Source organism: Apodemus sylvaticus, chromosome 17 (genome assembly GCF_947179515.1).
Source record: "Apodemus sylvaticus chromosome 17, mApoSyl1.1, whole genome shotgun sequence".
Taxonomy (NCBI): domain Eukaryota; kingdom Metazoa; phylum Chordata; class Mammalia; order Rodentia; family Muridae; genus Apodemus; species Apodemus sylvaticus.
This window is the reverse complement of record NC_067488.1, coordinates 71,950,151-71,964,363: the sequence shown is the minus strand read 5'-3', so window position 1 is coordinate 71,964,363 and position 14,213 is coordinate 71,950,151. Positions and strand designations below refer to the sequence as shown.

At 44.8% G+C, this 14,213-nt stretch overlaps 1 protein-coding gene across 1 annotated transcript; it reads right to left on the bottom strand.

Annotated features, from left to right (window-relative positions):
* Window positions 1-5,007: 5,007 nt before the first annotated feature.
* On the bottom strand, window positions 5,008-6,009 carry LOC127667406 (olfactory receptor 10AD1-like). Its single transcript, XM_052160383.1, has one exon. The coding sequence runs from the start codon at window positions 6,007-6,009 to the stop codon at window positions 5,008-5,010; it is 1,002 nt and encodes a 333-aa protein (XP_052016343.1).
* Between the last annotated feature and the right edge of the window lie 8,204 nt (window positions 6,010-14,213).

Below are 14,213 nucleotides of genomic sequence, written 5' to 3'. Positions count from 1 at the left end.
TGGTTGTGAGCCACCATGTGTGTACTGGGATTTAAAATCAGGACCTCTGGAAGAACAGTAAGTGCTCTTAACTGCTGGGCCATCTCTCCAACCCCAAGAGACTCTTGAGAGGTGAAGACTACCATTAACTACAGATATAAGGACAAATCTATAGACTGTGGTTAGGCATTATTGTGGCTTAGTAACTTAGTGGGTATAGATTCTCCCCCGGTAGCCATGAATTCACTAGTACGGAGTCATTAGCTAGGTTTCCAAGTGCCAGGCTGGTCTTTTTATTTTCTTGTTGAATGAATAGACAGAAGTTGGTGCCTCCAAGGCATGCATGCCACTTCAGCACTCCCAGGGTTCTGGTGCCAGGCTAATTGTTGATGTGGTTCATAGATGTCGTAGCTGGTAGGGTTTCTGATTGCTTCCTTCCTTTGGACGGTTGCGGAGCATGGTATACATGCATGGAACCATGAAGGCCAGTCCTCTGGGCTGAGACATGCAGGTCAGTTCCAGTACAGGGTATGTTGGCTGATTTTTGTGTCAACTTGACACAAGATGACCCTTACAGGAGAGCCTGGGTCCTGAATCCCAGCCTAACAGAGGAAAATGGCACCTCAACCACACCACAACACATCCCCCTTGAACATTACAAGCACTTCCATTGAAAGATGACTTAAATAAATTAAAAAGACCTACTCACAACCACCAATCTAATGACAGATATAAAAGCCCCAACCTATAAATAAAAATAACCTTATTGTATTCTCTGCTTTTGTGTTATTTTAACACCATCTAAGGTCATCTGAGGGGAAGGAGCCTCAGTTGAGGAAATACCTCCAAGAGATCCAGCTGTAAGGCATTTTCTCAATTAGTGATCAAGGGGGGAGGGCTCATCCACTTTCTGGTTGGACTTAAGGCCTACTCCACATGATAAAACCTATACCTAGCACCAATTTCAGAACCCCAAACCCGTGGCTACACAGTAGGTTCTCACACTTTTATTCTGCTAAATGTATGTAGTATTACATGACTTTCTGATGACTTACCATCATACCTATAGATTAATGCATCCCTCATCAGAGGAGCCCCTGTTTGCAGCTTGATGGCAAATAACACAGAGACCTGTTTGGTCATGGTGCAGAGATGAGAGACTGAAGAATGTCCAACCCCGAACGAGACATTTGTATCACTCGCCTCCTTTTAAGGGTTAGTGATTCTTGCAGAAGAGGGAGTGCAAAGACGGTAAGATCCAGAGATGGTATGTGACTACAAGTAAAGAATGTTTTTCAGACCCAACAGGGCAACTGCACATATAAGCTAACCGAAGTTATGACAGCATGCACAACACCTGAAAGAGCTCAGGCCAGATCATGCAAAATCCCAGCTTGCAAAGGGAAGATGGTCATGAACTCCCACCCCTCGTTGAAAAGTTATTGATACAGCTACAGCACTTGGGAGAGTAGGTCCTGCACCTTGCCTGGGCAGCACAGTAGGGCTGACCCTGGCAGCAGAGATTGGGGCGGGGCATCGAGTTGTCCTGAGGGTGTAAGAGCAGCTGGCCCTGCCCCTCGTCTTGGCAAAGCAGGAGAGCTGGCCCTGGTGGTGTGGTCATGGGCGAGCAGATGGGCTAACAAATCCAATATCCACCCCATTCATAAACTGCTGGAGCAGGTGAAGGCCCTGGTCCTGCAGATCCAAAGCTGCAGGATCTTCATGACATAGGTCAACAGCAGGATATCCGAGAGAAGTCCTGGTGAGGATCTAGTATTGATTGTGTAGCAGAAGCCAGAGGACATGAACCAGATCAATGACTCATTGCAATGAACACTTGCAAATAAAGCTGTTTGGACAAAAAATGTATACCGTGTGACACACTGTGACACACCTCAGCGTCCATGGTGAGATGGCATATTTTCTTTTATTTTTTAAAATTTCTATGGACTGCCCCCAAATTCTTTTGATGAAGCCAGCACTGCTTTGATACCAAAAACCACACAAGTGTACAAACAAAAAAGGTGTCTGTGGATCGATGTCCTTGATGAACCTAGCTTCAAGTTTTCTCACCAAAATACTTACAAACTGAATGCAGGAACATACAGAAAGACAATTCTCTGGGGGATATTTTATTGATGAGTGATGGATGTAAAAGGGTCCCAACAGCTGTGGGCTACACATCCCTTGAGCAGAAGATCCTGAGGTGTCCAAAGCAAGCTGCTCGAGCATGGAGAGCAGGCAGTAGGCAGCTCTCTTCTGTTGACCACTCTTCCAGTTCCTGCCTTCAGGTTCTTGCCTTGAGTTCCTATCCTGACTTCCCTCAGTAAAGGCTGTGTAAGCCGAACCAACACTTTCCTTCCCAAGTTGCCTTTGATCATGATCTTTATCACAGCAACAGAAAGCTGACTAGAGCAAGAGTGCTCAGGACCAAAACGACAGATACTGATCAAGTGAGGAGCCTGCAAGTGAACCAGAGACCACAGACAAATTTTGAGGAGGTTTTCCTACAGAAGGGCATTTCCCAGGACATGGGGCTCATTGGGTTCCCAGGGCAGAAGGGCAGAAGGGAAAGGGATGGGCATGAGCTAGACTGGAAGGTGAAGGTGGTGAGGTCAAGGGAAGGGTGGCTTCTGGCTGGCTGGAACATGGTCTGATACCACAGGGGAAGTACAGGGATTGAATTGGAGCCTTGCAATCAGCAGACAGAGGGTGTGACTGGACTGGAAAGGTCTCAGGAGACTTGGAGAGGTAGGGGCAGACAGATGGAACACACACAGAGGCCTCAAAGCAGGTTTTGTTGCAAGTACACGTACAGATCACTGGCACTGACCGTCTCACCACAGGCAGCTGGATAAAGCTTTGCAGAGCGGACTCTGTGCTGCTCTCCTCTCAGCATCAAGTGTCTCCTTTCTTCCCACACCGCCAGTGCTCACTAGCTTCCTTTTTCTGCCCTCCATCTCTTTCCACATTTATCCATTGTTGAGATCTTAGGACATGAAGTTTTGGCACGAAGTTTTCCTGACTATTTAGGGTGAATAGCACGTTCTGGTGTGTGCTCTTAGATGCCAGCAGCAATTCTTTTCAACATTGCCCAATTGATCAGTGGGAGCCACTGATCTAGACCACAGGTAAAGGGATTGAGACTGGGGAAGGAAGGGAAAGACTGGGGCAGGCAACCTCACCAGCTGTGAGTTGCTTGGGAGTAAAGAGGAGACAAGAAGGAAGCTTTGAGCACTGTAAGGTTAAACTGTATCAATGTGTATCCATCAAACACTGCAAGGTTAAACTGTATCAATGTGTATCCAGGGAGGTGACGACATTCCAGGAGGAACAGAGAATGGCTGTGCACTTGGGTAATTCCTGGACTGAGGAGGCTAGACTAAAGGCATCGAGAGGTGGAGACTCTGCCTCAACAGCGAAAAACAGTTTGAAACGTTTGTAAATAAAATTGAGTGTATGACAGAATATTTTCATCAATACACACACATTTGCATCTATACATGTAAGTAACACACATGAACATGTAGGTAACAAACACACATACACACATACCACATTCACAGACATACACATACACACATACACACACCATACACACAGAGAGATATATATACCACACACACCACACATACATACACATATACACATACTTATATTACATACCACACACATACACACTCCACACATACACACACATACAACACACATATACAACACACATACCACACACATACATGCACACACAGACACACACAAACCACAGACATATACACATACATACAACACACACACACACACACACACACACACACATTACTGCTCCTGAAACTTGATCTGATTGTCTTCTTCAATTGATTTTCCTCAATTCATGAAATCAGTTCTTTTGCCTTGCACTTCTGACTCCAAGAATGAAAGTGTGTTACTACCTATGGTGTAGGGGGCACCAAGGGCTCTGTGCTCACAGTCATGTAATAGGGGAACCAAGGATGCCAAGCACATGGGGTTATTCCTTCAGTGGAAGGAACCCAAAACATGTTCTCCAACCGGAAGAACATGCTTTTTAGCCTGGTGGCCTTTGTGCGATCTGTGTGGCCAGGGATGCTCTGGCTTAGGACCCTCCTGGTAAACTCATTTTTTCCTCAGTCAGTCTGTAGAACCTATCTTTCTGGTAGCTGTCATGTGTACTTTACAAAGAGTTTTGATGCAGTCACGTTTGATCTGTATTTAGCCTACTTGGTTCCTCAAGGAGATTTTGGTGGGCTCTGCTGTGTACACAGGACTGAGTTACTCATCAGAAGTGGTTTCAACCAGACTGTGCTGTGTTTACACACGCCTAAAATAAGCAAGTTGGGGTCAGACACCTAAAGTTTGACCAACATGGGCTACCAAGTTATGATGTGCTGATTTGCTCCCTGAGCTTGTCTCTCTGTTGCCAGCGAAATTCGAAGAGAATTTTGCTCCCCCCAAAAATGATGGTCAGAGAAGATTTGTCTGTGCTGAAAATCAACCAGAGATATGAGATATGGACACTATCTTAGAGTTTCCATTGCTGTAAAGAGACATCATGATCAAGGCAACGCTTACAGAGGACAACGTTTAATTGGGGCTGGCTTACAAGTTCAGAGGTTCAGTCCATTATCACCATGACAGGAAGCATGGCGGCATACAGGCAGACATGGAGCTGAAGGACCTGAGAGTTCTACATCTTGATCTGAAGGCAGCCAAGAGTAGGCAACCAGGAGGGGACTCTTTTCCACACAGGGCAGAGCTTAAGTTCTAGGAGACCACAGAGCCTGAGCACACAGTGATACACTTCCTCTAACAAGGCCATATGTCCCAATAGTGCTACTTCTCACTAGCCAAGCATATTCAAACCACCACAGACACAAAAGAAATTTCATCTTGAGTCCAATGCTAAGGTGCCAATGAATGCTCATTCCTGGGCTCTGGCAGAAATGATGAGGCCAGGAGGAGTTAACTCTTCACTGTCCAGTGGAGGGAACTTCTTCCCTAAGGATCTTCCTTCTAGACAGACTCTGCCTGAGCCAGGCTGCCTCTCCCAAGAGCCCTCCCCATGGCCCCCTTCATTTCCTTGTTGCGGAAACTGTAGATGACGGGGTTACACATGGGGGTGATGATGGTGTAAAGGAGGGAGAAAGGCTTGTCTTTGTCAGGCCCATGTGTACTGCGGGGATTCATGTAGGAGAACATGGCTGAGGTGTAGAAAAAGATGACCACGGTCAGGTGGGAGGCACAAGTCGAGAATGTTTTACCTCTGCCTGAGGAGGAGGCCCTGCGGAGGATGGAGGCCAGGATGCGGGCATAGGAGGTGACAATGAGCACCATGGGACTGAGCAACACCACGATGGCATCCACAAAGATCAACTTCATGCTGAACTCGGGATTCCCGCAGGAGAGGGCGATCACTATGGGAGCCTCACAGAAGAAGTTTTCTATGTGGTTGTCTTTGCAGAAGGGATTCCTGAATGACATATACTCCAGAAAGATGCCATTGACCATACCGAAGGTCCAGGAAGAACACACCAGCCTGACACACACCTTCTGGCTCATGATCTGGGCATAGTTCAGTGGGTGGCAGATGGCAACATAACGATCATAGGCCATGAAAGCCAAGAGGATGCACTCGGCCACGCCCACTAGAAAGACCAAGTACATCTGGGTCATGCATGAGGCAAAGGAGACAGTGTGGTTCTTGGTCACCAGATGGACCAGCATCTGCGGGATGGTGGTGGTGATGAAGCAGATGTCCAGGAAAGACAGGTGTCCAAGGAAGAAGTACATGGGGCTGTGGAGCCTGGGGTCGGTCCACGTGATGAAGATGATGAGTCCATTCATGGCCATGGCGAGGCTGTAGAGAGCCAGGAAGAGGGTGAAGAGCAGAGCCCGGGTGGAAGGGGAGCTCTGCTCAAAGCCCACGAGGATGAACTCAGTCACCGAGCTGCTGTTCCTCGGGTCTGCTGTCTGGAGCCTGTTTGAGGATGAGGGCAGGAAAAACACAAAGGACATAGCTGTATGGAAGGTAAGATGGTCACCTGGACCAGACACCCCAGCAAGAGGCTTTCTCTGGTGTGATGGCTATTTTTGGTTGTCAACTTGACTACATCTGGAATGAGCTACAATCCAGAAATGGAGGGCACACCTGTGGTCCAGATCTTGAGTATGGAAGACACAGGCTCCTGACTGGGATCTTGACATGGGATGGCACACTTTTGGTCCAGATCTTAAGGCATAGTGGCCAAGAAAATTTAGGCCCAGGCAAGGTAATACAAGCCTTTATTCCCAGCAGACTAAGTCAAGTGGGTCTCTGAGTTCAAGACCAGGCTGGGACAGAACAAGTTCCAAATCCAGGGGTGGTGGCACGGACCTTTAATCTGGATCATACCTTATGCTGGAGGTCTACGTAAGGACATTGGAAGAAGGAAGGCTCACTCTTCTTTGACTGCTTGTACTTAATGGCCAGAACAAATGTTGCAACCTATTTTTTTCCAGGATTCCAGCTTACACAAAAGACCAGCTCAAACACCTAGCCTCAAGAGACTGAGTAACTACTAGGTTCTTGGACTTCCCATGCACAGCCACCCATTGTTGGGTTAGTTAGACTGCAGACTAAGTCGCTTCAATGAATTCCCATAATATATAGAGAGACATTCCATAAATTCTGTGACCCTAGAGAACCCTGACTAATACAGCTGGTGATAGGAAAGGTTTTGGAATTTACCAATCTCTGGTAAATCTGTGTAGTAATGGCATAGCAATGACAAATGCCAGGGTCACCACAGGCTCTATGCATACCTTCTAATTTTAGAGGCTGAGGAAGTGAGTTCTCCTTGACCGTGGACTGATCGGACACCCTGTGGAGTGTGTCCCCGTGTCCCTTTGTCCATCTCCTCTCATTGCTCACCCTATGAAGTTCTAGAGTCCCTTTCCATGAGATTTCTTGGTTGATCAAGGCATCATCTAGGACCACTCCTATCATATTCATGTTGGAAAGTTCTAGCATCTAGGACTACTCTGGTGGTCTGGAAAGGGAAGGGAAGGCAGAGGACATAGTTAAATATGGACCCACAATCCTTCACTCTACAGATGTGTTGAAACTAAGATAATGATTGGGCAACGTATGTCATCAGTGAGCCACAATTCACAGAACTCTTGGTCTTGGCCAAGAAGTTGGAATTTAATTTAAGGACTCACAAAGCCCCACTAAAGGTCAATGCTTGCCTATAGTTCACTGAGCAGAAACAATATTCTGTGCCGGCCAGCATCTTGTGCTTTGTTAGGTACCTTAGCAGCTGGCCAGTCAGGCACCTGGGTCCATAAGTGGGATTTTGTGAAGCAAACCACACCTACCTCATCCCGTGGCTCTGCTGCTCAGGCTGTGTCACTGAATCGCTGTTCCTAGAAACAGAGATGGCATGGTGTTTGCGGAAGAGCTGCTCCAGAGAGGATGGGCTGAGCTGGTGGGCCACTCTGGAAGACAGTGGTACCTGGTGAGCTTTCCAGTTTGTTGGCATCTATGCTATTACAGACACATGTCTTCTGAAGCACATTACCACACTGTGTGTGCACGGCACCTTCTAGTGTAGGTGAGAGCTGTCTGCCTCATGACGCCACTGGCTGACGCACACCCTTATCTTCTCACTTGCCTTTTGGGTTGTGTAGTTTGAACTTCTTACCCTTTTAAAGCGGGGTGTATATGTGTGTGTGTGTGTGTGTGTCCATGTCTGACTTATAAATCCCATGCTCTGGCTGGATGATGGTGGCACACGCCTTTGATCCCAGCATGTGAGAGATAAGGGGAAGTGGGTTTCTGTGAGTTTGAAGCCATCCTGGTGGTCTACAGAGTGAGTTCCAGGACAGCCAGGGCTACAGAGAGAACAAATCCCATGTCTCAAAAGAAAACAAATCTCATGCTCTTTTGTTATTTTAAGAAATACAATAAAAAGAAAACCGTAATTCTGTTGCAAACTTCAAACAAAAATATCCTCACTCTCAGAAAATGTTACATCTGACAAAGAATGTCTTGAAAATGAACCATGGAGGGGTTGGAGAGATGCCTTGGTGATTAGGAGCACTTTCTGCTCTTCTGAGAACCCGAGTTTGTTCCCAGCACACACATCTGTGTATCACAACCATCCGTAACTTCACCTCCTACAAGTCTGACACCTGTGGCCTCTGTGGGCACTTGCTCTCACATGCACACACCCACATGTAGACATGCAGTTGCACTTAATTAAAAATAATAAAATAGGGGTTTGAGAGATGGTTCAGTGGTTAAGAGCACTGGTTGTTCTTCCAGAGAACCCGGGTTCAATTCCCAATATTCACATGGCAGCTCAGAACAGTCTATAACTTCAACTCCAGAGGACCTGACACCTTCAGACAGACGTATATGCAGGCACAACACCAGTGCACATAAAAATAAATAAATCATTTGAAATAAATAAAAATTTAAAAATAAAATATTAAACAATACTTAAATTTTAGAAATATTTTTATTTTATCATTTTTATGTGTATGAATGTTTGCATACATGTGCTTCTACATGCTGCTTTCATGCATGGTCTTTGCAAAGGCCAGAGAGGGGGTCAGAGCTCCTGGAACTTTAATTACAGTTGGTTATGAACCACCCTATGGTTGGCAGGAATTGAACCTGGGCCTGCTGGAAGAACAGCCAGTGCTTTTCAGCACTGAGCCATCTCTCTAGGCCTAAAAGAAATCTTTTTTTTTCTTTTTTTGGTTTTTTGGATTTGTTTTTTTTCAAGACAGGGTTTCCCTGTATAGCCCTGGCTGTCCTGGAACTCACTCTGTAGACCAGGCTGGCCTTGAGCTCAGAAATCTGCCTGCCTCTGCTACCCAGAGTGCTAGGATTACAGGCATGTGCCACCACTGCCCGGCTAAAAATAAATCTTAAAATAAATGAAACTAAATGGTAAAGACTAAAAGTAATTAAAACTTAAAATGGTAACTAAAACAAAAAATGTTAAATAAAATAAAATACATTTAAAATAAAGACAAATAAAAACCAAATGGTAGAAATTGTTACATCCTCTGCCACTAAGGTTAAGCTCTGGCATGTATTTAGAATGGCCTTATATAATGGTAACAGTGATGTGAGCATGCCTCTCTTTCAAAATGACAGATCTGTATGCACTGACACACGCACACTTGTGGGATTTCTTTGACAAACCAGAAGAGTAGAACTGTCCCCTGCAGACTACAAAGAGGAAAAGCACCTTTTACAGTTAGACTGATTCCCTTCTCAAAGGGTGGACCGTCTGAGATCTTTGAAATTGGCAGCAGCTTTCAAAGCAGTTCACGTGCATCGTGCTGTTTGAGGCTGTATTTGTTGCCATCCCTTCATGAGCCAATTTAGTCCCATTGAAGACTTGCTGATACATTGTATCAGACAATGAAGCTGTCCTGGGCTTGGCGGTAGAAAAGAACAGCGCAACTTTTCTGTGCTTCTAGTGCTGTCACAGCTGTTTATATGACCCATTGTTACAACCATTTCAAAACCATCTGCAAGTGAAATAGGGACTTCCAAAGTGTCCAACATATCAGAAGAGCGGTGATTTGTCCTGTGGGGGTCACTCATGGTGGGGGAGGAGGACGAAGACATAACAAGGTCGAAGGATAGAATGAAGGTCACTGACTAAAATGGCAGCTGCTGTTCAGTGCAGAGAGCCAGAGGGAAGAGAGATGCCGCTCTACATTTCTGCTGCTTCCTTCCACACGCAGACTTCCTTTTCACCATCACAGAGGATAGCGAGGGGCTACCCTAGCGGGCTTTGCTTTTTCTTTCTTTCTTTCTTTCTTTCTTTCTTCTTTCTTTCTTTCTTTCTTTCTTTCTTTCTTTCTTTCTTTCTTTTTCTTTCTTTCGGTTTTTGGAGACAGGGTTTCTCTGTGTAGCCCTGGTTGTCCTTGAACTCACTCTGTAGACCAGGCTGGCCTCAAACTCAGAAATCTGCCTGCCTCTGCCTCCCAAGTGCTGGGGTTAAAGGCGTGTGCCACCACAGCCTGGTCTTTTCTTTCTTTCTTTCTTTCTTTCTTTCTTTCTTTCTTTCTTTCTTTCTTTCTTTCTTTCTTTCTTTCTTTCAAGAGAAAGCTATTACTTCTTTCTCCCGGGTGGGCTTTGCTGTCTGGTGCTACGGGTGGTCAGGGAATGTCTATCTTAACTGCACACAGAGGTCCCTGTAGGTTTGCCATTGTTATTGTTAATAGGCTAAGTGTATTGGTCACTCTATTTGTTGACTCTTTTCCCTGTTTTCTTTGGTTTATTCAATACCGGATGAAAGAGCAGTAAGCACTTACTGGACCCCTCAGAGTCCCAAGCAGTTATTTAACACTAAAGGTAGCCCATATATAAAGATACACTATGAACAATGAAATATCATAGAGTGGGGGCTGTAATGAAAAGCAGCTCTAGGCTGGTGAGATGGCTCAGCAGTTAAGAGCACTGACTGCTCTTCTGAAGGTCATGGGTTCGAATCCCAGCCACCACAAGGTGGCTCACAACCTTCTGTAATGAGATCTGATGCCCTCTTCTGGTGTGTCTAAAGACAGCTACAGTGTACTTACATATAATAATAAATAAACCTTTGGGCTGGAGAGGGCATAGCTGGAGTGAGTAGAGGTCCTGAGTTAAATTCCCAGCAACCACATGATGGCTCACAACCATCTGTACTGCTATAGTACAGTATTCATATACATAAAATAAATAAATCTTTAAAAAAAAAAGTAGCTCTAAGCTAATCACAATAAGTGGCAAATCCTGAAAGGGAAACACACACACGGGGGGGGGGGGGAGTTAGTTAAGAGGAGGTCTCCAACCATGACAACAGGAACACAAAGAACACAGTGTGACACCTGAGGGAAAAGTCTTGTGCCTGTGTGAAGCTTAGATTCTTGCCATATTTATTGAAGACAGGAAGATCTCTGAGCTTACCAGAGCGCTGGCCGAATCACTGAGCTCGGAGTCAGTGAGACTCTGTCTCAAAAGGTAAGACAGAGAGCGAGTGGAGAAGACACCGGACACAGATCTCTGGTCTCCATATATATGCGCACACACATGTATTTGTACATGAGCGTGCTTAGTACTGCACACGCACAGACAAAGAAAGCAAGTCAATCATATCAAGAATATGAAAAGGACTTGAAAAATTTCTATATAAGAAAGATATAGTCAACAGGCAAATGAAGAAATAAATAAAACTCAACACTGCTAATGATCAGGGAAGCCACCCTCCAGTGACACATGACTTGCATCAGCTAGCGTGGTATTGTAAAAGGAGGCAAGGGGGCGGGAGTGTTGGCGCAGTATCAAGAGTCTGAGCTGCTTTTGCAATGGGCTGGTTTGGTTCTCAGCACCCACGTTGTAGAACACACGAGCACCTGTAACCCAGCTCCAGAGATCTTCTTCTGCTCTCTGGGCACTCCACTCATGGGCACAACCTCTTCCACATGCACTCATAGTTAAATATACTCTTAACTAAGTATGAAAATACAATCAGGACAAGAGAGACGACTAAGTAGTTAGGAATGTGCACTGCTTTTCAAGAGGACAAATTTGGTGCCCTGTACCCCTGTCTGGCAGCTCACGGTTGCCTAGAACTCCGCCTCCAGGGGATCTGATGGCCGTGTTGGGGTTCCAAGGCTCTATGCTCACATGCACGAGCGAGCATGCATGTGTGCACACACGCAAACACAATTAAAAATAAAAATAGATTTTTAACAAATAATAAATAAAAATTTAAGCAGATATGAAAGATATGTATTAGCAAGAATATAGAGAAAAAGGACCCTCTTTGTATACTGCTGGTGGGACTATGAGTTCAGCTGTTGTATTAAACATTATGGGGGTTCCAAAACAAACTAAGAATGTACTTATCATTTGATGCAGTGTATTCAAAGGAAATTAAACTAGCATGTTGAAGACTCTTTACTGCAACGTTCACTGCAGTGTTGCTTGCAGTAATTAAGATGTAGATTGAATGATCACATCCATCCATGCACAAATACCACACATTTTAAAAAAATGTGGAATTTAGTAACAAAATATAATTCAATCTTAAAAAATTTCTCAAATCTTTTAATTTTTGGATAACATGAATTAAACTTAAAGAGTATCATCATATGTAAAATGAAGATGAAATTATTTCACGAAGACCATATGATATCACTAATATATGGAATGTAAAACCCCATAGCAAAGACATCAAGGGAGATGGCCGGCCATCAGAGGCAGGGCGGAGGCAGGGATCGGTCTAATGACATACAACTTGAGTTAGCCATGAGAAATAAATTCATGAAAACTGTTGTACGACATGGTACACACATAATAATTATGTGTTATACACTTGAAAACTGTTGAGTCAATGGTTTTTGTTAAGACGTTTCACCTCAGACAGATAATATTATGAGGTGATTAATATGTCAACTGGATTAATTTAGTCTCCACCTTTTTCTTTTTCTTTTTTACAATATTTGCATATATAAAAACACTGATGGCTCACTGAGGATGTAACTCAGTAGGAGGGAACTTGCCTACTATGGGCAAAGCCCTGGTTTCAATCTGTCTTTTAAGTTCAAGAACTTCAGAAAACAAGCAAATGAATGAAGGAAACCCCATTTGCCTGTCTGAGGCTCTTAGTTCATTGGCTCCAGCTGTCCTGCAGCTCACTGTGAGAAGCAGGCTGTTCTAGAACTTAGAAAGCTCCACCTGCCTCTGCCTCCCAATTAAAGGTGTGTGCCACCACGCCTGGCCAAGAAATATCATGTTTCACATTTATTTGTAATTGAAAAAATAATTGAATTGAAAAAGAATGTTATTTTTGAGTCACATTACTATCTCAAGCTAAGTGCCTTACAACATAGTTATTTCCCTTGTAATTTTAATCATCCCCCATGCAGAATCATCTAACATTGATCTATAAAGTCAATGTTTACATTTAAAATAGAGCACATTAATGTTCAGATATTAAAAACTAACACATCCTGCTTTTAGCTCTGTCTGTTGGTTTGGTTTAGTACGCCTGAAGTTCAACTCTAAGCAGTTGACAGGCAGTGAGGATTAACCCAAATCATGGTTTTGATTCAGTTTCTTCTCATCTTCCTATGGCTTCGCTTCATGTTTCCAAGGATGGCTTCAAGGTTGTCTAGCCTGTCACTCACAAGCCCTAGGTGTTGCAGAAATCCAGAGAAGGGAAAACCTCATGCACCTTTTCCAGATTTTCCCAGTTCTCCCTGCTTCTTACTCTCAGGGTGTTCTGTACACCTAACTTTTAAAAAATGCTACATAAAGTTTATATCCTTTCCTCTTATGTGACTCCTGAAGGTGTTGCAAACAGAAGCCCCTACCCTACCCTTAGAAAATTCCCAACAAAATGTGGAAGGCATGTTCCTTATCACAGTCTTTGAAAGAGGACCATCCATGGGACACTTCCCAGCCTCCCTTTACACAGGGAAGGAGAAGAAAGAGGAAAGGTCAAAGAAGTAGAAGAAAACAAGATGAATAAACATAAAGACAGAGGCTTAGGGAAAGCAAAAATTAAAGAAAAAGAAAGAAACCAGAGAGAGGGGAAGTAGTTCTCACCAAACAGTATAGAAGGAAAGGCGTGGAAAAACCAAGGAGTTCAATTGGTTAAAATATAATAAACTTCGAGAAGTATGGAAATGAACAGGGCAGGACAGAAAAGGAGCATAGGAGGGATTCCAGGAGCCTCCACCCACAGAGGAGAAATAAGACAAACCCAACTCAGAGGGTCGGAGGGTCGGAGGGTCGGAGGGTCGGAGGGTCGGAGGGTCGGAGGGTGGGGGCGGGGGCTGGCACAGGCTGTGCGTGCTTGGCAGCATATGGAACCAGCACTAGGGAGCCCGGTCTCTGGCAAGAAATACTGAGCTGGGTGTCTTCCTTCCCAGCCTCCAAAATAAGACTCAGCGAGAGAGGGGAGCTCTCCCTGTCATGACTAAGTACTGTCTGCCCCAGCCAGGAGAGCAGGTGAGGGGACTGATGTCGTGATTGGATTTCAGAGAGAAGACACAGAGGAAGAAGTGGTCAGTTAAAGATCCAGGACAGCAGAGGCTCTGGTAGACTCCAGAGAGAGAGAGAGGTAGCAAGGGGAAGGTTCACAGAGTCAAAGCTGCGACCCCTCTCTCTCCATGGCTGCCGAGTACAGAGCCCTGTGTGGTGTGAATGCAGATAGTCTCTGAGA